The 23088-nt window shown below is 41.9% G+C and overlaps 1 protein-coding gene across 2 annotated transcripts in view; it reads left to right on the top strand.

Annotated features, from left to right (window-relative positions):
- The window catches only part of LOC149254213 (uncharacterized), a 231974-nt gene that overhangs the window by 112770 nt on the left and 96116 nt on the right, over nucleotides 1-23088 (top strand). The window contains exon 2 of one of the 2 annotated variants that reach the window (XM_089460085.1): nucleotides 17623-17735. The exons of the other annotated variant lie outside the window; for it this stretch is intronic. Within the exon in view, the coding sequence (XP_089316211.1) occupies nucleotides 17623-17735 (113 nt within the window). The remainder of the gene's footprint in view (nucleotides 1-17622; nucleotides 17736-23088) is intronic. 2 annotated transcript variants of the gene reach the window in all.

Genomic DNA, 23088 nt, shown 5'->3' with positions numbered 1-23088 from the left:
AATCATAGCAATACCCATGGCCTTTTCCGCAGTCACTCGAGATTGGAGTTGCTGAAGATTGCGAGGACTAGATTTGGTAGCTATTAACTCACCTTCAGGCGCCTTTTGAAGGTAAGAGAGGCATTAGCTAGCATGGTATCAAGTCCACATTGGCAGGTGTTAAAGGAAAGGGCTACAAATGTAGCTGACATGGCAGGTTTTGAAACGGTGGAGGAGGCCGCTCTTGATGGGCAGTTTTGGACAACTGTGAGGCAGGTATTGGATTTCACCAAGCCAATTTATAACATGATTCGGTTTGCAGATACAGACAAACCAGTGATTGGCGAGGTGTATGAGCAAATGGATACCATGTTGGGGGAAATAAAAGACATTTTTCATAATAGAGATCCCAACTTGTACAAACTGATTCATGATTGTGTGTGTGAACGGTGGAATAGGCTTAACCTTCCACTACATTGCTTGGCGTATATCCTTACGCCAAAATACTACTCAGAATCTTGGTTGGGCAAACCTGCAGCAGGGGGTGGTGTTAGGACCAAACCCCATTTAGATCAAGAGGTAACTAGAGGATATCTGGAAGCATTAGAAAAGTTGGTGCCTGACAGGGAGGAATGTGCAGCTGTGCGCCTTGAAATAGGTAGATACTTCAGTGGCAGTGGTTTGTATGGTAACTTCCATGCAATGGACGACAAAGATAAATTTGATTCTCGCACATGGTGGGAAACATATGGCGGCCACGGACTTTTGCCAAAATTGGCAAAAAAAGTTCTTTCACAGGTTGTAAATTCTTCTTCTGCAGAGAGGTGTTGGAGCACCTACAGTTATATACATAATGTGAAAAGAAACAGGCTCAACGAAAACCGAGCAGAAAGCTTGGTTTATGTGCACTACAACTTGAGGTTGTTGAGCCATTACTGTGATCAGGCTAATGAAGATCCCACATATAAAATTTGGGACAATCACCCTGAGGACGACAATTTGGAGGATGGCATTGTACATATTGAAGAACTAGAAGAGGAGCTTGTACGGGATGAAAATGAAGCAGCCGCAGCAGCCATGCCACCTCCACCTCCACCATCCAGTAGCAGTTCTCGAGGCCCGAGTCTTGTTCCATTGCTGTCGCCACCTCCATCGACACCCTCGCGTGGAGGTTCTAGTTTTGGTCGCCGGTCTGTGCGGGAGACTCCTAGAAGACCACCACGACCTGCTTATACTCTGGAGACTCTCGTGGCAAGGGCCACTTGTAGATTTACAGTTTACTTGTCTTTTTTAGTTTCTATTAGACTTTAGTTTTCATAACTGTTGAGTTTTGAGTCCTTGACTCTTGACTCTTGACTCTTGACTCTTTCATATCATTATGACATTATGATATTTTTTGTAAACATTATATCACTGTGACAATGAAAATTTGAAGTTTGAAGTTGGGCCTTGGCAATTATAACTCATTGGTAATGATTGTGAATTATGAATATGATGCTTTGTGAAAGACTAAAGTTGTTTCATTTCATCTCATTATTCATGTTTCATTTTATAAATTTTTAACATTTCATATCATGTTAACAGTTAGAAGTTAGGACTTAGAAATATCTTCGATATTACTTCTTGTAATGGTTAAACTTGGCTTACAAGTACAACTTTGGTGATCAATGATGATAAATGTTATTGAATTTTCAATTCTGAAAGCTTGAAGTTGAAACTTTAATATTGAATTTGATGAATCATGATTTATAAGACTCAATATGTTGCAGTTGTAATATGTATTTTACTAACTTGTGGACATGGTTGATGACGATTATAATTTCTAGATGATTGATGTGATATGGTTCAATGATCAATTTATGTTTTTTTATGTTTTTTATGTCTATTTCATCATTCTACATGTTTTTTTTGACATATATGTATCAAAAATTAAAAAATATAAAATATATATATATTTTTAAAAAATCGCTCCCGGATTCGCTCCCAAACCGGGAGCTTCTAAAAATGGTCGCTCCCGCTCCCGCTCCCCGCTCCCGCTCCCGCTCCCAAGTAACATTGCTTCTGCCTCTGCGCTAGCCTCTCTTTGGCTCAAATTGATGACGGAGGCCCTCTGCGTCAACCCTTCTCTGCTGCTTTCTATCTAGGAACAACTTCTGTGACTTGGGACAACTGTTTCTGCTGCAAATTCTTTGATTCAGCTGATGCCTTTAGCTCTCCTATGATCTGCAACGCTCTGATACCATGTTGAAATTTCTAAGTATCACCCGTTAGAAATTTTATCTGTATTCTCTGGTTTATTTCACATGCTTGTTTAATTACTAACAAGTTATTTAACCATATAAACACTTAAATAAAGATAATACAGTCTCAACCGTCTACAGATCAACCGCTGAAAGAAATAGACAAACACACAAGTGACACCGTTATTTTTGGACAATCGTCCCCGGAAAAACCCAACTTGGGAAAACCGGTGCAGCAGTTCTGAGGGTTTTATTATTAAGCAGCGTTTCTTGAGTACACTGGGTGCCAAACTGGCTCACCTGACAGAGATAAAAAATCTGGCGGTAATACCATCTTCGGAAGTAGATATTTTGAAACTCTATCCCACGAAACCCTCTCTAGCACAATCTGAAGCACTGTGTCAGCCCTCCTGGCCTTTGCGTTAGCTTGCAACCCTCTGCGTCAACCCTCTGAGGCTCTACGTAGCCTCTTTGGGCTTCTTCGTCACTCCTACAGCCTCTGCGTGAATGACACAGGCCCTTCTGGCCTCTGCACAGTCACTGCTGGCCTCTGCGTGGTCCCTCTGGCTTTGCGTTTGCCTCTTTGCTTCTGCGTTGGTCTCTCGGCACTATCTCTGCCTCTCTACCTCGTACTCATTGCCCCTCGCTATAACTCTGATCACTGATTTGATTTATCTTAGCAAACCCCGCTCTAGAAAATCGAATGAATGATCACTTTGGTGTATCTCCAACTAACCCTAAAGTCTCCTCTTATACTTTTCTGTTGAGTCTTCAACGACCAAGATTACATCTCTAATCAATGGCTAATATTAGATTTGGCTTGATCCATGTCATTTAGAACCTTCTAACGCAGCATTATATTAATACCCATTAATATTTTATTTTTCCTAAGTTTAGACTTAGGAACTCCATTAAAAATATTAATTATTTTAATATCTCCTTAACCCGGTAGAATTTCCCCAAACCATTTATGGGTCTTGGAGATCTCATGTGCTTTAGCCTCTCCACCAGTTTTCATGGCTAGAGCACATGTCCAAATCAACAATGCAGAGGGTCTGAGAGCTAACATAGAGGCTTCAGTAGCTGCATAGAGGCTAGTAGAGCTGACGCAGGGCCAAGAGGCAGCGCCAAAAGAAATTTCGTGGGGCAGACTAAGTGCTGGTGAGCCGGGAAGGGTGACACAGTCCCTGCAGAGTGACGCAGAGCATCAAAGAAGTTTGGAGCAGCTTTCGCTGTCCAGCTAAGGAGCTACAATTGTTGCTGTGGGATCGTTCATCCGGTGATTGATAAGCTGGAATATCTGTCTCCGAGGAGAGGTACTACTGTTGAGGGCATTCTCTGTTGGGTGAGCCATTTCTGGCACCCTAGATGTATTTAGAAACTGCATAATAATAAAACTCTCATATTTGCTGCATCGGTTTTCGCGCGTTGGGTTTTTCCGGGGACGATTGTCCAAAAATAATGGTGTCCTTTGTGTGTTTGTCTTAGTTATTTCAATTGCTGATCTGTATATGAGTTAAGACTTCATTTGTGTTTATTTTCAGTATTTATATTTATAAATAACTTGTTAATGAAAAGAACAAGTAGGAGAAAATAAACCAGATAATGTAGTAGGGATTTCTGATGTGTTAGATTCAGAAATTTCAACTCTTGTCACCTTGTTTGTAGGCCTATTTATTGAGCAGACTTCAAATAGTTTCTATGGTGGTATAGTATGCTTGAAGGAGCTTCTTGATGGTGCCTTTGCATAGGAGTAGACTTGGCTTTGCTTGGAGGTTTTTCTCTTTGACTTTAATATATATTTATACATGATGTAACATGCACTTAAGGCGTTCAGGCTTCAACTTTTCATTTTGACTATTTGACTCACCGATAACACTTAACATGTGATAGACCTATTTCAATGAGCAAGAAACTCATTGACATATATTATAAAATTAATATTTATTTTCTTGAATAAATACAAATATCAAAGTACATTTATGAAGATCGAACCTAGTTACATTGGCTTCAACAAGTTTGAGGACTTCTTATGATGCATTTTAAGGGTATTTGAAGGGATGATTAAGGTTGGTTTCATGGCACCTCAAAGGGTAGAACTCAAGAGCCAAGGAGGTATTCTAAGGTGGTAGAAAGTCTAACAAGCATGACTAGACTTCCTACAAATTAATTTGAGTTACTCCAGAGCCGGAGGGAGATGAGGAGAAAGGTTCCTTCACCTACTTTTATAAAGCAAAAAAAGAGCCTATCATAACACTTGTATTAAAGTATGTGCCTTTCTTTGGAGTCTGTGAAAATTTCTAAACTGAAATTCTACTACTGTAGCAATTGATTTATTTCACCTACTTATTATTCACAAAAAAGTTATTTACGAAATCCCTTCAGTAAATATTAAAATAAATTCTACTGCAATTATCACACACTTACCCAGAGAAAAAATACATGCACAAGAACCATCACATCAACACAATTATTTTTGGACAATTGTCCCCAGAAAAACCCAATGTGGGAAAATCGGTGCAGCAGATGAGGCTTTATTAATATTCAGCAACAATTGCTTTTACAAGGAATGATTTTATAGAGAAACTAAAAGAAAACACCTGAGACTTTCCCTTTGAGACCTTCTGACACTTTGGAGACCCTGCTTCCACTTCTGCGTCACCCTTGTGTCACTCTGCGTGACCCAGTGTGGCTCTGAGTGGCTCTGTGTCAGCCTACGTAGGCTCTGCGTCTCTTCTCTAGACTGTGTCTCTCTTTGCACTGTCTCCCACTGTCCCTGTGTCACCTCCTCCTCTGTCACTGCCTGTTGTTGATGCCCTCCTCTTCCTCCACCTTGCAACTCTCCCTCTGAAATTGATCTCCTCTACTTGAGAATCGATTTTATTTGAGATACTGAGTATCTACTGGTGTGTCTCCAAACGATCCTCAAGTCTTGTCTTATACTTTTCCTGTTGACGAATCAACGACTGAGATTAAGTCCCTAATCAATGGCTAAGATTAAAACAGACTCGATCCTGTCTCTTAGAAGCTTCTCACCCTTATCTTTATTAATACCCATTAATATTTTTATTTTCCTAAGTTTAGACTTAGGAACCCATTAAAAATATTAATTATTTTAATAACTCCTCATCTGGTTGGAATTTCTCAAAACGATTTCTGGGTCTTGGAGCCTCTCCAAATTCAAGGCTAGAGCACATCCGATGCTACCAAAAATCAACACTCCCTCTTAGCGAGGAATGTGCTCTAGCAATATTTCACTATAGAAATATCACATTGATCTTTCGCATCGGTACTTGTGCTGATACTTGGCCTGCTGCCTCACATCCCCTGCACTGTTACTTCCTGTAATGCTGCCCATGACACTGCGACTGCCACTGCCGCACCTGTATTGCAACTTCCTCTCAACATGCTGCATCATGCTGCCCATAGCACTGCCACTGCTAACTGTTGTACTGCAACTCCTGACACTTATCCATTTTTGCTACTGAAATGGATTCTTTACCATCCCCATCTTCTCCCTGAAATAAACAAACTTTGTTCTTCCTAGAGCCTCGGTGAGGATGTCTGCCATTTGTTCTCCTGTAGGAGTGTATCTCAACTATACTGCGCCTTGTTGGACACAGTTTCTGACAAAGTGACACCTGATACAATGTGCTTCGTCCGATCATGAAATACTGGATTCTCAGAGAGCTTGATGCAACTCTGATTATCACACATGATCTTGGTCGCCTCCATCCTTCTCCTGAATAGATTAACAAGCAATTTCCTAAGCCATATGGCTTTGCACGAAGCTGTGCTAGCTACCATATATCCTGCTTCAGCTGAGCTCAGAGCCATGGATTTATGTTTCCTACTGCACCAGGAGGTCATTCTTGATCTAATGTTGAAACAATACCCAATGGTATTTTTCTGATTTACTGAACTTCCAGCCCAATCTGCGCCAGTGAACCCACTCAGCTTGATGTCATTGCCTCTGGTGTACAATAGTCCATGCTCGACTGTTCCTTGTATATACCTGAGAACATGTTTGGCTGCTGCCCAATGCGCTCTCTTAGGTTCCACCATGAACTGACTGAGGGTGTTGAGAACATAACAAATGTCTGGCCTGGTATTGACCAGATACATCAGGGGCCCTATAAGCTATCTGTACAAGGCGGGATCAAATTCTTTATCTTCTGATACATCAATCTTCTTCTAGTTGGTGATCATTGGAGTAGCCATAGGTCTACAATCCTACATCCTGAATTTCTTCAAGATTTCTGTAGCATATCTCCCTTGCCCAAGGAAGATCTCACCCTTTTGCTGCCAAAATTCCAACCCCAGGGAATAATGCATCTGTCCCAAATCCTTCATGTCGAATTCTGTGGCTAGGTTCTTCTTGCAGCCTTTGATGAGTTTGGATGATCCTATCAGGAAGAGATCATCCACATATAACACTAGGATTAGAGGCTCATTCTCTACAACCAAATTGTAGAGATTAGGGCCTGCGTCACTCTTGACGAACCCCATTTTCTGCAAGTAGCCATCAATTCGACCATACCATGCCGTAGATGTCTGTTTAAGCCCATACAAGGCTTTATTTAATATGCATACATGAGTTTTCTTCTCATGTGTCTCAAAACCTTCTGGTTGTTCAATGTATACTTCTTCTATTACCCCGTTCAAGAATGTCGTCTTGACATCCATCTGATGAATCTTCCACCCCCATTTGTGCTGCAAGAGATATCACGGTTTGAATAGAAGTATACCTGGCTACTGCGGCGAAGGTTTCTTCGTAGTCTATCCTTTCCTTTTGAGCAAACCCCTTAGCCACAAACCTGGCTTTGCATTTCTCCACACTGCCGTCTGTAGCATATTTGACCTTGTAGATCCATCCCAAACCTACCACTGACCTGTCTTGAGGCCTAGGTACTACTTCCTAGACATCAATGACCATTATAGAGTAGTATTCCTCCATCATAGCATGCACCCATACTTGATGTTGAACGACCTCCTGAAAAGTAGAAGGTTTCCCAACCTGAGCTATGAAGGCCCGGTATCTGTCTCGCTGTCTTCGCTCCCTTTTACTATTCCTGGGTGCAACAATGAAGTCTTCTGCATCTTGTAGAATTTGTCAGAGTTACCGTTCGTTCTTCTACTGGTGGTAGGCACATCTATCGACTCTTCCTCTTCCTGAGATTCCTCTTGTTTTGAAGCTTTGTCTTCGGGAGAATTACTGGTACTAGTTTCCGCTGGTTGAAGTGGTTTGATCAACATCTCATCTTTTGACTGCTCCTTGGAAGGCATTTCTCGGGATTTCCTGAAAGCTCTATCCTCCATGAATTTTACATCGTGCCGAACTACTACCTTCCTACTCCCTGGAAGATAGACTCTATATGCCTTAGCATTCTTTCTATATCCCACAGGGTATCCTTTCTCAGCAGTTTGATCTAATTTATTTCTCTTCTCTTCAGGTATACGGCAATACGCTAAACTACCAAATACCCTGAAATGACTTACTTCAGGTATACGACAATACGCTAAACTACCAAATATCCTGAAATGACTTATTTCAGGTGTCTTCCCAGTGAAGACCTTCTCTAAAGTGATTTTGCCTAATGCCCTGTGAGGAGTCCTGTTTTGGACATAAAATTTTGTGTTGCATGCTTCTGCCCACAGGAATTTAGGCATATCCTGATCATACAACATTTCCCTAGCTGCTTCCACAATAGTCCTGTTTTTCCTTTCTGCTACTCCATTCTGCTCCGGATTGTAGGGAGTTGTCCACTCTCTTCTGATGCCTTCCTTAGCGCAAAAATCGGTGAAGTCCTTGTCAACATACTCTCCACCATTGTCTAAGCGCAACACTTTTATCTTCTTTCCTGTCAAATTCTCCACTAGAGCCTTGAACTCTTTGAATTGACCGAAAACCTCATCCTTGGTTTTCAGAAAGTAGATCCAAGTCTCCCTGGAATAGTCATAAATGAAGGTGACGAAGTATTCGGCACCACTAAGAGCTTTTGTGGACATTGGACCACAGATGTCTGATTGTATCAATCCTAGCACACTCTTAGCCCTATTGTTACTTCTGGAAAACGCTGCTTTGGCATACTCGCCCAGAGCGCACCCTCTGCATACATCACCTCGTTCAATACTTAGTTCTTGAACTCCTCATACTGTTTTCCTGAGAATTCTCAGAGCCCCATGGTGTAAGTGTCCCATCCTCCTGTGCCATAGTTTATTCAAATCTTTGTCTCCATTACTGCCTATCAGTGCCATTGGTGATTCTAGCTGCAACCTGTACAACCTGTTACTTTTGATTCCAATCTGGGCCTTCTTTTTCCAACTCGGGTGTTTTACATATACTTTCTCTTTAATGAAGAAAATGTCACAACCCTTGTTTTGAAGTTGAGATACAGAAAGCAAGTTCATCCCCAATCCTGGCACATGCAGCGAATTGGTTGTTCGAAGCTGCTTTCCTGCTTCGGTTGGAAAAACTATAGTACCTCTTCCTACTAGAGTACACTTTGCCTTATTTCCCATAGTGATTTGAAAATTCATTCTTTCTTCCTGATAATCTGAAAAACATTCTCGGATTCCTATCATATGCTAGGAAGCTCCATTGTCTATATACCAAACCTTCGAGGAGGCAGAGCTTGCTAAGCAAGTGACTTCTTCTTCCAATCTGGAAGCTAACATAGAATAATCATAATTTATGTCCCTTGTGAATTCTTCTCAAAATCTGCACGAGTCTCCTTGAGTGGATGCCTCTGCATCATGCTCTTGATCCATAATCGATTTTGCTCTCCTGTTGCCGGATCTTTGCTCTGATACCATGTGAAAATTTCTAAACTGAAATTCTACTACTGTAGCAACTGATTTATTTCACCTACTTATTATTCACAAAAAGTTTTTTACGAAATCCCTTAAGTAAATATTAAAATAAATTCTACTGTAGTTATCACACATTTACCCAGAGAAAAATTACATGCACAAGAGCCAATCACATCAACGCAGTTATTTTTGGACAATTGTCCCCGGAAAAACCTAATGTGGGAAAACTGGTGCAGCAGATGAGGGCTTTATTAATCTTTAGCAACAATTTCTTTTACAAGGAATGGTTTTACAAAGAAATTGAAAGAAAACACCTGAGACTTTCCCTTTGAGACCTTCTGACACTTTGGATATCCTGGTCCCACTTCTGCGTCACCCCTGCGTCACTTTGTGTGACCCAGCGTGGCTCTGTGTCCCTTTGCATCAGCCTGTCTAGGCTCTGCATTTCTCCTCTAGACTGCGTCTCTCTCTGCGCTGTCTCCCACTGTCCCTGCATCACCTCCTCCTCTGTCACTGCTTGCTGCAGATTCCCTCCTCTTCCTCCACCCTGCAACTCCTGCTTTGAAATCGATCTCCTCTACTTGAAAACCGATTTTCCTTAAGATACTAAGTATCTGCTGATGTGTCTCCAAATGATCCTCAAGTCTTGTCTTATACTTTTCCTCTTGACGAATCAATGGCTGAGATTAAGTCCCTAATCAATGGCTAAGATTAAAATAGACTTGATCCTCGTCTCTTAGAAGCTTCTCACCCTTATCTTTATTAATACCCATTAATATTTTTATTTTCCTAAGTTTAGACTTAAGAACCCATTAAAAATATTAATTATTTTAATAACTCCTCATCGGGGTGGAATTTTTCAAAACGATTTCAGGGTCTTGGAGATCTCATGTGCCTTAGCCTCTCCTCCAAATTTCAAGGCTAGAGCACATCCGATGCTACAAAAATCAACATAGTATTCATGGTTGTGTGGTAAAAGAGTTGGAAGAATTAAGGTTTGTAAACCCTAGAAGACTGGGAAGTTACGACTTGTATTGAAGTCTTGGATGAGAAAGTCCTAGGGTTTGTGAGATAAAACCCTAGAGAAAGACCTAGAGTGTTGGATGCAAGTGGAGTTGGTGTGATGCATACTTGGTTTATCTCCTTGATAGCATGAGGATGACTTGGTATTGATGCTAGCTTGTTGTTGAGCCTTTGGTGTGGCTAGATAACTCGATGAATCCACAAGATGAAGAAACCCTAGCTCTTATGCAAGAAAAAAAGGCAACATGCATCAACAACTGATGTTGAGGACAAGGATGAGCATCCACCTCAAAAGAAGACAAGGAATCCAAGCTTGATGAGATTGCAGATGGACTTCATTGATTTTTGCAAGGAAGCAAGGATCAAGAGGGAGGCGACAATTCCATGCAACTCTCAACAGTTTAATCAAATGATAAGAAATTCATATCTTTCTCCCTTGGTTACTATTATTATTTTATTCCTTTGTCATCCTCTTGTCTTTGTATTTTTTTTGATTGGTTATAATTGTTTCCTCCATGACCTCTTGAATAAGGTCTACAGGTACATCATGAAGGTTGCCAATGCATTTGATTCTGGCAGCAGATGGCAGCATTGGGAAGAACACAACAAAGTTTGTGGCAAGAGGCATTTCCTAGTAAGAGGGAGAGGCCTACAAGGATATTTTTAGCTCCAGTCTCCAGTGGATAGGCTTAAGGACTCTAGAAGAATGATTTGTGTTCGAAAGGAAGAAATTGTACAGACATCTAGGACTATAACATATGACCGAAAGAGGTTCCAGTACTGAGGGAGTAGACAGTCAGGGAGAATAGAAGGAGCAACCTTCCAAGAGGATGTCATGAGTTAAGATTGTTAGTCTAGATGCTCAGAGGCAGAAGGTCTCTAAGAGCAGTTTGCCTTCCCTGAGGAGACCATAGCAGAAGGACATCTTACATAATAAAAGGAGAAAATACAATAGAAGGATTTGCTTCTGTGATAGAGGGAGTAGCCAGGACTACCACAAGAAGACTTGCTTTAGTGTCAGAGGGAGTTTGGCCTTGGAAATTGAAATGAAGGATTCTGGCAGATACACTATTTCTTGGGATCGAAGATTCATATTTAGTGAATTCCACGATGTACATGCATTTAATTGGATTCTTGATGTACCTGGTCAACACCAAGTCAGATATTTTCTTTGTAGGGAACACCCTAAGCCAGTTTATGGTTGAGCCGAGGAATGTACAGTGGATGACAACAAAGCATGTGGTATTGTTTGAGATACGTCAGAAGGTGAAGTGAGTCTTTGCAGGAATATCACAAGTCATGAAGCAATGTGGCTTCAGAAGCCAAAAGGACACGACCAACTCACTTCATCTGAGACATGAAGTAAATAGGAGCATTAGAGCTCTGATACATATCCACATATGAGTAGATTGTGGACATACTTCAAATACAAGCTTAGTATGATGCTGAATGTCTCCCTCATTGGAATGGAATGATGAGGTCTTTGCAGGACTGGGCAGATCACCTCCTGAAGCCATAAAGGACTTTGACCGAAAAGGTGAATGGCCTGTAGCCCACCAAAAGTGGGGAACCCCTTTGGAGAGATTTCCGTTCCGATGTATTCCCCTTCAGCTGACAACAACAGCCCTTGAGAGTCACCTGATAGCTTTGATGTGCTACTTTATCTCCACCACTTGAGCCAACCATTATGTACTCTCGCCTATTTATTGAGATCATATGTTTGAAGGTGGGCCATCCAATCCTAAAGGTATGGTTTTTTATTATGTAATCGGGTGTTTATGCTTGTTTTCCTTGGGCACACTTGAGTATGGATTATAGGGTGACATTGGAAGGAGGAAGGGTTTTGACTGTAGTCTTGTTCCCTTACCTTAATTGGGGAGGTTAATCCTCAACCCTAGTCCCATGGGATCTTCCCTACTAGCCTATAGCTTTAGGATGGGCACTACTTGGGGAACGCTAATCTTGGTAGCGTGGTACCATTTTCCCGTTCCACAATTTTCACTCCTCTCCGCACATTACATGCCCCTATTTCATCATCTTCCCTCTCTGAGTCCACATAACCACTAGGTCCACAAGGATCTGGTTTCCTCCTCCCCTTGTACACATGTTTGGGTTGGGCCTGGATTGATGCCCCAGAGGTTGATGTAGCAAAAAAAAAGGATAAAATCATAAATGGCCACATACGATAAAATTACCACGTGGGAAAAAGCCAAACATGAACTCTATCCCTTATCATTATGGCCATCACCTTGGTTCCTAGGGCCTCTATGAGTGCCCCCTGCATCATTAAGAAACCCATGCATGTCCCAACCCCTGGTGGCTGATGAATGGCCCCACCATAAGGGTCTAATGACTGTTATATCATATACAACATGCTCCCATCCCCTGGAGCCCCGAGCAATATAACAAAAGAAAAAACTCAATAAGAGGCAAAAGGAAAATGAAGAAGGGTGGAAAATCAAATGTCGGGGTAACTCATGTACCACGATTGGTCCCTCCTACATTCATACACCTAAGTATGTGGACATCCCTCATCATTACCACCATTGAGCCCATGTCATTTGGCCTTGAGACCCCTGTGTCCCCATCCACCTCATCACTATCCACATGACACCTACCACTTGAACGATGTACCTTGGACATGTCCCTCCCTTTAGGGACTGGGAACACCTAATAGGGTTGTTTATTAACCACACCTACCCAGGTAGGTAACACCATTATATGCTCAAAGCCCCAAATTTGGAAGGGAAACCCACTATGAAGTCCCATTTCTGCCCTTGATTAACAAGCTTATTCACTCAATTTACTAATGAGTTAGTGTCTGAACGTGATGAGACACATTAGATCTTATACAAAATTGCGAGTGGGTTTCATCTTGGACTTGGCCTCCCTATACAGGATCCAAGCTCTCTAGAGGATCATGATGACATTTGTAGGGTGAGGGTTGAGAGCCATGAGCCTCCATTCATGCAGAGCATTGATTGCCACACCATGGGCTTCTTCAACACCACTATTAGCTTGTTTGTTGCCCTAGTTATTCGAGAGATGATGCACTTGGACCATGATGCTCCAACCGGCTACATAGTGCACCCGACACTTGGTAGTTGATCCAAGGCGCAAAGGAGATTATGTCTTTCCTAGGGAGACACTAGAGGGCATGTGTCATCTTTGAGCCCTCATTGATGGAACATCAACATGACTTTGAACCCCTTGGACACCCATGACATCCATTTTGGATCCCCAAGCCCAAAATAGGGGTCTCGGAGATGTTTCGCAACATAGTGAGGATGCCACTCTCTTTATCATGATTTTTGAGGCCCTCTACCAAAGTTCTAGCACAAGAGGCCTCAACGCTGCCTCTCTAGGCCTCTTTGCATGCATGACATCGCCCTTGCGTGGGCTAGAGAGAGATTATTAAATTTTAAAAGCTATCATGGTGGTTTGTAACCATGGGTGGCTTACTTAGCATTTTAGACATGTTAGAGGGGCTTGTTCATCTGTAATTCGACCTCATAGGTCTTGTATATATTAGGGAGACCTCATTTGAGATCCTATATTCTAGCCTTTCCAAAAATTTCGTGGCTAGAACACATCCGATGCTACGAAAACTAACACTCTCATGTATCTATTCGATATGAGGACATATATTTGCTTCACAGTCAATACCCTTAGCCAGTTCATGGTAGAGCCAAAGAGGGTACATTGGGCAGTAGCGAGGCACATTCTGAGGTATGTGCGTGGCACAATCGAGTATGGGTTGAGATATACCCGAGGAGATGATGTCAGATTATGTGGATTCACAGATGCAGATTGGGCAGGCAGTTCAGTGGACAGGAAAAGTACCTCTGGGTACTGCTTCAGTGTTGGATCAGGGATGGTTTCTTGGTGTAGCAAGAAGCAGAAGTCAGTAGCACTGAGCTCTACAGAAGCAGAGTATATGGCAACAAGCACAACTACATGCGAAGCTATATGGCTTTGGAAGCTGCTAGTGAGCTTGTTCAGGCAGAGGATGGAGGCGACTAGTGTCTATTGTGATAATCAGAGTTGCATAAATCTCTCTGAGAATCCAGTGTTTCATGACAGGTCGAAACACATAGATATTTGATGTCATTTCATCAGAGATTGTGTACAACATGGAGCAGCCTCTGCTACTCACGAAAGCCCTAGGAAGAGCTAAGTTCATCTATTTTAGAGAACAGATGGGTATGGTGGAGAACTCGTTTCAGTAGCAGAGGCAGATTACCTTGGATGATTCTTAGTTGTAACAACAACAAATGTGAGGGAGTTGCAGTGCAAATGCACTATTGGCAGTGTTACCCACCATTTTGTGGGTGATATCCCTAGGAGATTTTTGTTTTCTACAAGATGATCCTCAGCCAGCAGCCAGCAGCCCCTTGCAACCATCAGCTAGCTCATTGTGCCATTTCTCCGCCACTTGAGCTAGCCATGTGGTCACTCGCCCATCTGGCATGATCGTATGTTTGAAGGTGGGCCTCCCAAACCTAAAGGTATGCCTTGTCATTTGGTAATTGAGTATTGTAGTTTGCTTATCATGGCCATTTTGGGTATGGATTAACGGAGCGACGGCGGAAATAAGGGGCTAGGTTTGTGCTCCTATCCCTTAGACCCCTTTTGGATATTAACCTTGGATTTTAGTCCCGTGGGATCTCTTTTACTGACCATTTGGCTTTAGGAATGGTATTTCACAGAAAACCCTGATTTTGGTTGCGTGGTTCCGCTTCCTTATCTGCTTATATTACTTCGTTTCCACTCATTCTTACCCCATTCATCATTTCTCCCAGCTGGGTCCACATTCCTCCACTGGGTCTACATAGGGTTAGCTTGCTCCTTCCCCTTGCCCACACCTTGGGTTAGGCTTGGAATGATGCCCCAGAGGTTGATGCAGCTAAAAAGAAATATAAAAGCATATTTGGCCACATTCAATAGGAAAATGTACCACAAAATGCAAAAGATGGTTGGGACAAACACATTTAGCATGTGGGAAAAAGCCAATACATGAACTCTACCCCATCATCATGGCCATCACCTTGGTTCCTACAGGTTCCATGAGCCTCCTTCATCATATAGGAACCCATGATTGTCCCAACCCCTGGTGAACCGCCCTACCTTAAAAGGGGGTATTCACTGCTTTATCTTATGCATCATGCTCTTACCCCTTGAGCCTCGAGGAGTTAATTAAAGAAAAACATAAAAAGGAAAAAGACATATAAAGAAGGGTGGAAAAATCAAGGCCGGGCATATCATGTACAACGATTACTCCCTCCTATACATTATAAACCCAAGTGTGGGCTTCCCTTTTATTAGCTACCCTTATACCCCAGAATGTGGCCTAGGGCTGGCCTTTCTCATCCCCTGCTTCATTCACCTATCTGTCACATGTCACCACCTTTCGAAGGGTGTACCTTGAACATATTATCCCCTTTAGAAGTAGAAACCACCTAATAGGATACTTGGTTCACCCCATTTGGAGTTTAGGAGACATTGCACATCCCGAAGCTGATTATGGAAGGGAAGGCTATTGTGAAGTACGCACTTGTGGTCCATGGTTGGTAAGTTCATTCACTCGATTTCCCTAATGACTTGTTGTGCTGGAAGGCTAGGGGACACATTAGATCTTATGCAGGGTTACAGATGGTCTCCATCTTGGTTTTGGTCTCCCTATACGGGGTCCTAGTTCTCTAGAGGGCTACATTGGCACATGTAGGGTGCGTGTTGAGAGCCATGGGTTTCCATAGCAGTAGACAACATTCCATAGATCCCCGAGGATGATCAGAGATGCTCGAGATACTCCCATTGGACGAGGATGATGCACCTAGTTCACCTTTGCCCAACCGACCCCAAAGATATACCAGGCACTTGGCAGCTAGCCCAGGACATGTAGGATGATGTGGAATACCCTACACCATCATTAGAGCCCTTATAGACGATCTACAGGCATTCTCGATTCATTTGGAGACCCATGATGTTATTATTGTGCCCCCACACCCATTGGGATCACCACAGGTTTATTGTTTGAAGAACAAGGGGCAGACCCCTTGTCCATCACTTTTGAGGGTCCGACCATTCATTGTGGCACCCATGGACCTCATTAGGCCTTTTAAGGGGTCTTATGACATGCACAAATTATTATTTGACCTCTGGAGAGGTTTATTCTTTCATTTATGAGCTAGTTTGGTGCACTTGTCACCAAAAGCTAGATTATTAGAACATTATTTTATTTTTGAGGCTTATTTAGGCCAAGGGGGCTAATTCGAACTCCTCATTAGTGTATAAATACAAGTGAGATGAGTTCATTATACCATCATCACTTTGGATTGTATCTCTTCTCTCTCTTGAGAATTTCACATTTTTTCTAGAGGATGAATTGGATCTTTATGGATGAATTTTGATGTGTGCATATCAGTGTTATCAGAACTGAATTGGTTTCAGCGGAACTGGTCGGTCTGACTGGTTTGGGGGAAAAATTGGTCTAAACCGGCCCTCCAAACTAGAAAAGACCGTTTCGGTACTGAACCGACCGGTTTCGTCACCGAACTCATCGGTTCGGAGACGGATTCCACCGGTTCACAAGGTTTGCGTTTGGGCATAATTTTTTTTTAATTTATTATTATTTTTCCTACTTTCTAACGCTACTCTAGTCCCCCCGCCTCCCCCCAAAGCTATTTAAACACGCCCACCCCTATATTTCACTCACACTATTCATTCAAGTCTCTTGCAATTCTTGCGCTGAGTTCGGTGAGGAGAATTTAGAGAGTTTTTTGCAGGGTTGTTTTGAGGGAGATTTTTGGAGAGTTGAAGAGCTGATTGGAGTCTTGGAGAGCTGTTGGAGAGTGTGTTTGAGTGTATACACATTAAGAAGAGGAACTATTTGGAGCAAAAACAGTTAAATGACATGGTTTTTGTCCAGTTTAACCTTAGGTTGAGGTGCAACCAATTGCTGAATAAAACCCCTGAATCAAGCAACATTGTCTTGGGTGACTTTGATCCAACATTAGAAAGGGTTGTGGAGAGTCGAGCACCAACATTTGACAATGAAGAACTTTCTTGGTTGGACTTGGACCCACCTCCATAGGTTGCAGAGGCAGATATATCAAAAGCACTAGTAGTAGCTTCAGGGTTAGGGGAATCAAGCCATAATCCCATTGTAGACTTGGATGCTACTCATTCTTCAAATGAGGGTGAGGAGGATGATCAGGAGTTGGATGATGATTCTGATGATGATTGATGATTTACTCATTGATTTGTTGTAGTTGCAGCTTGTAGTATTGTAGAGTGTAATATAATACTATTATCTATCATGTTATTTTGGACTATAAAGGCCTTTTAGAGTCTGCTTCTTGATGTTTGTAACATATTTTGTTCAATGATGTTTTGCACTAAGTGTTATTTTGGTTATATGTACTATTACTTGCTATATAAATGAGAACTTTTGCATATTTGTGTATAAATGGTTTGGATTCATATGGATGCACAGGAATATATCTATTTTTTCTTTAAAATATGAATATTTTATGTGTTTTTGGTAAACCGATTTTTTTTTTACCAGTTCTGGTCGACAAGGTTTTTCATTTCGATGACCAGTTTGGTTCTGATAATATTGGTGGATATTGGTCTCTCTTATCTTGGACCTTCTCTTTTGTCAATTATCCGCTGTTACATGTAAGTACATGCTTTTAATGTTATTCTTGTTTACTTTGTCATATACATTGAACTGGGATTTTCGCTATTTCTAGGGCTAATTGCTGCATGCATTTACTGCATAAAATTGTGGAATTTTGTCACTATTATAGAATCTCTCAATGTATGGGCCATGTAATATGAACAAAATCTCCTAGGGGTAGTTCTATAAAAGAATTCAACCTTGATAAGCTATCTCCTTTGCACATCGAAGTATAAAAGATGCAAGATTGCTTCTCCTTGACCTAGAAAGCTAGCGAAGTGATCTTGAGGCCTCCTTGACCAAGAATCAAGAATCATACTCATTATTTCATCATAGACTCCATTCTCCCAAGACTAAGGCATTGATCTACCAAAAGGTGGTCACCAAAAATCACATCCTTTAACCTTCATTCAGGTCTAGCCAAGTTGGGGTACCTAGGGCATCAATTTCCTGATTAACTAGCCTTCCAAAAAGTTCGATCTCCTAGGATCTCCTGCTCTAGTGTTTCCTCAAGGTCTCCTCCAATTTTGAAGCCATTCTGATGGTGGAGCTGGGAGAAAAGCCAAGTCCTAGCTCTATGTTAATTTTAGGTATGTTCTATGCAGAGAGCAAATTTACTTCAATTTTCCATATTAGCTCAATATCAATTCCAGATTAGCAATCATATTTAACATGATAGTAAAATGTAGATAGAACATAAACATAAATCTCAGAAAACAAACCAAGACAAGGACACAAGATGTGGCGCTAGCCAGGGACAAACCCTAATGTGGGGAACCCTTGATCAAATCTTCTTATATGTTCTTCAATAGTTCAACAGAGAGAGAGATAGTACATATACATCAAAATTCAACATTTTGACTTATCTAAATAAGAGCAAAGATCTTCTCTAAGATGATGGCACATGAGGTCGCTGATCTGAACTCAGGTGAAGGCATATTGCTTCAACTGATCCTCCAAGGTGACTACATCACTATGCAACACCCATCACTGCACTGCACCTCATCATCATGTTGCACCTGTCACTGTGCTACACCCAATCATTGAGCTGCTCTTCATCACTACGCTGCTCTCATCACTGAGCTGCACCCAATCATCATGCTATGCCCATCATGTTGTACTTCATCAACATTCTACTGCATCCTTCATGCTGCACTATGTTGTACCCTTTATGCACTCAATGCATATTGCAGTATATCACAATTTTGCTGTTTCAATACATCATACTGCTGCACCTCATTGCAGCATTCATCATCACTGTGCTGCACTTTGTTACATTTGTGCTACACTCATCATGCTATGATTCACTTCATCACTATGCCCATCATCATGCAACAACATTCAACATCATGCTACACCTTATTACAAAGTTGTCACATCTTATCATATCATGCTGCTGCACTACATCAGTTCATTGTTAGGGGATTCTTTCTTTGCCGCATTGTTGGACTGGTAAGAGCACTCTAACAGCAGTTTGGACAACCTTCACAATATGGTCATGGATTGGTTAGGGCATCAATGACAATCCTACCAGCCCTCACACATCAGCTGCAACATCTGTCCCAAGCCCACTGTCACCCTTCTCCAACACTCCTAAACCACACGTTGGCTTGTCATACCCCAACAGTCACAACCAGGCCTTATGCCCTCCTTGTTGGCCTTAATGTAGACCTCTAGGTGTATAAGGGACTACGGCTTGCTACAACAAGCCTATCCCTTGCTGCGGTAGCCCTTTCCAAGGGTTCTAACTCCACGAAACAACTCCTCATGCCTTTGGTCCTCAAGAACAGTGTGCAACATCCAAGATAGCCTCTTGGCCTCCACTAAAGTGACCCAAAAACAAACCATTGCTCCAGCAATTAACTTGGCCTCCATCAAGGAACTCAGGCCTCTTCCACGGTGTCTTAGAGCCTCCCTCTCTTGCTGCGGCTAGGGCAATTTCAGAGCTTTCATTCTTCCATAGATTGCGTTAAGGTTCTAGGCATCCATCTAGGGTAGAGACCCTTTTCTAGACTGCGTATTAGACCTCTTCATAGGCTATGTTAGGGCTTCTCCATAGGGCAGTGTTAGGGCTTCTTTGTGGCTGAGATAAGGGCTGTCCTCCATGACAGCGTAGAGCCTTCCACAGCTTCTAGGGCATCTCTTATTAGGGCAGTGTATCACCTAGGGCACTCTCTCTAGATCTCATCTTCATCAAACCCAAAACATAATGAAGAGAGATCACAAGAGTGTGTGTAACAAATGACTTGTAAGCCACCTCTTTTTATACTAAAACATTGAGCACAAGTGGGGGCAATTTGGTTGCTGGCCAACCTTGACGAATTGTCCCATAACACAAATAAATTCATATCTCCATGAATACATGTCGGAATCAGATGATATTTAGATCAATCCTACACCTCTCGATGAGAGGAATCCAAGAAAAATATCAGCTGCCATAAATAAGATGACCCACATGGAGTTTGGCCCTAGTTGCCAATTTTAACATTCTAGGATCAAACTTTGCCTTAACATCCCCAAGGCTAGCACCTTATAGGATCAAATCCACACTTTCAAGTGAAAATCCTTTCTTTGATCTTTTCCTACCTTGTCTAGGGTAAGAACATCATCGGTTTCCATACTCATTGCTCCTTTCTTAGACCGGGTCCACTTGGTCCCGTGTGGTCCCGCTCCTTTGAAAAGACAATTCTTCAAGAACCATCCGGGATACCAATTACAATAAGGATTTTAGGGATTGGGAAGTTCTTTCATAAGTCATATCTCATAAACCTAACCCTTAAATCCTCCCTTCCTTTCCCTAGAAGACATTGTACCTTGCTTAGAAAGCAAGCAAGCCTTATCTTTCTAACTCTTCTAGGAAAGGGATTATTAGGGTCACCCCCATCATTTCATTGACTTATCCTTCATCAGTGACTCCATAATATACCAGGTCTCCTTCCATCCGTGAAACTCTGTAAATAGAAGGGAGCCTTAGCTGAGATGACAGTGGGCTAAGTCTCCATTTGTTGGCCTTGGTCTAGCATTTGTCCTTTAGGGATCCCCTTTAGGTCCCCTACTAGTTTGAGTGGTAACATTTTGGCGCTATTGCCGGGGACGCGAAACGTGTGTTTCGTTCCCCATAAGACATATTGACATATCATTATTAGCGACTCCATTGGTAGAACGAAGCCCTAGTTCTTCAATGAACTTTAAGGTCGATGCTTGTAGGGTGAAGTAAGCATTTTTCTAGGCATCTTTAATTTCACCTTGGAGACTCCTACATATTTTTCATACATACCTCAAATAGGTTGTCTTTCTTTAATCAATTTCCCGCTTTGGACATTGCTAGCACCCCTGGGCATCCTAATCATGTCGCAGGAAGAATGGTACGTGGGGTGCCTGTGTTTGATGGTGATCCACTCTCCGCAATTGACCACGTAGAAATATTTAATGCACATGCTTCAAGAGAGAAGGTTGTTCACTAAGATGTCCTTATGTTACTGTTCATGGGATCTCTTGGTGGTCATAATTCATGGATGCATAATCATGAACATGGGAGTATCTCATCTATTGAAGAGTTCGTTGATGGCTTTCTTAGACATTTTCAAGTACACCCTGCATTAAGCATCCAAGAAGAATCCTTCATCGAGTATCATCAAGACATTAAGAATCCAGGTAATGAGCAAGAAGACGAGTCCTCCTTGGGTCCACATGTTGAAAATGATGCTTTTGAGGACACATGTTGGGAAGGATGAGTTTATGGAAAGTGAAATTGAGACCAATCTTACCTTTCTCAAGGATATTACTCTTGATGAATCCTATTTTGAAAACCCTGAGAAAGATGATCCCATTAGCCCCTTGGAAGATGACATTGAAGATTATTTCCACATTGAAAAGGAGAAATGGGAAATTGTTGGTCCTCAATTTGATTGTGCTTCCATTTACGACATCGACAAGGAGGGTGAGGATGAGATTGCTCTGCCCTTCCCTTTAGGTATTATTTATGATGACATACCCATTGATACCCTTGGGAAGGAGAATCTTCATTTTCCTTTGCATAAAGAGGGGTAGTTGGAAGTGATCAATTTTCCTTTTAGGAGAGACCCAATCTTTGATACTAAGGAAATTGATAAGGCTCCCACTTCTCCTGAGTATGATTCTATGTTCAAATCACTTGAGCCTTTAGATTATGATTTTTGGAAAGCAAAACCCATTGAATACAATACTTATTTCTCCTTTTTTCCTATTGGTCATCATCTTGGGTCTTCATCAAGTGATTCCCTCACCCCTGGTCATATGATCTCAAGTAACTGTGAGCCCTTTCCCCTTCCTGAGTATAGTGTCAAGGAAAAGCCCATCATTGATTATACTTTTCCTCCTTGGACGCACCCTTAGGGTTTTGATCACTCCATAGTCTCCCCTCTCCAGTGTAATCATCATGTGCAACCTACTTGTGTTTCTCCATCTCGTCGACCTCCCTTTCCTACTAATCATAACCCGATGAAGGCCATAAGCCATGACGTAAATAATAAGGACAATGGTGGAAGTGATATGCCGGAGGTCGCCATCCATCGAAAGTTTATGAGCTTGGTTGTTGACATCTCTATATTTTGGTTGCAAGAGAAGATCTCATGGACTAGATTACATCCTTTTCTTACCTCTTCTCACATAATCATCCATATGTGGGCATCATATTTTCCCACCTCCCGCCCACAACATCCTCCATGTGTTTGGGTTTGCATTCGCTTTGGGACTTGTCACGTGAGTAATCATATAGGCGGACATATTTATATTGACTTGATGATATGTTGGTTGCACTAGCTTTATGATTACACTTAATAAAAGCTTCGTCATATGCAAGTTAGGGTAGGATGCATTGCATGCTCATTTCCGCATTAGAATTAGCGTCATATGATATTTCTCAAGGTAGATAGATGCATATTTTATTTTCTGTTGATTTTATGGCCTAACATATAGCATGTGCGATCATGAGACACCACGAAAGCATGCTTCCCCGTGTTTTTCATCTATCATATGTGCAGGTGACAAGTCTATGTTAACCAAGAGATTGCTAGAGTTCTCGTGACCTTCCGTTCAAGTAGCTTCGCCCACTTCTTCGAGAGATCACATCCCAATTGGAGCAAGATATTACCCACCATTTTGTGGGTGATATCCCTAAGAGAACTTTTTTTCTCCAAGATGGTCCTCAGCCAACTAGCAGCCCCTTGCAGCCACCAACTAGCTCATTGTGACATTTCTCTACCACCCGAGCCAACAATGTGGTCCCTCGCCCATCTTCCATGATCGTATGTTTGAAGGTGGGCTTGTCATTTGGTAATTGAGTATGGTAGTTTGCTTATCATGAACACTTCT

The sequence above is a fragment of the Pinus tabuliformis genome, chromosome 7, assembly GCF_031772625.1.
Source record: "Pinus tabuliformis cultivar Carrire ecotype Pingquan chromosome 7, CPIR1, whole genome shotgun sequence".
Classification (NCBI taxonomy): domain Eukaryota; kingdom Viridiplantae; phylum Streptophyta; class Pinopsida; order Pinales; family Pinaceae; genus Pinus; species Pinus tabuliformis.
The sequence above is the reverse complement of the archived record's forward strand: the minus strand, read 5'-3'. Positions and strand labels throughout refer to the sequence as shown.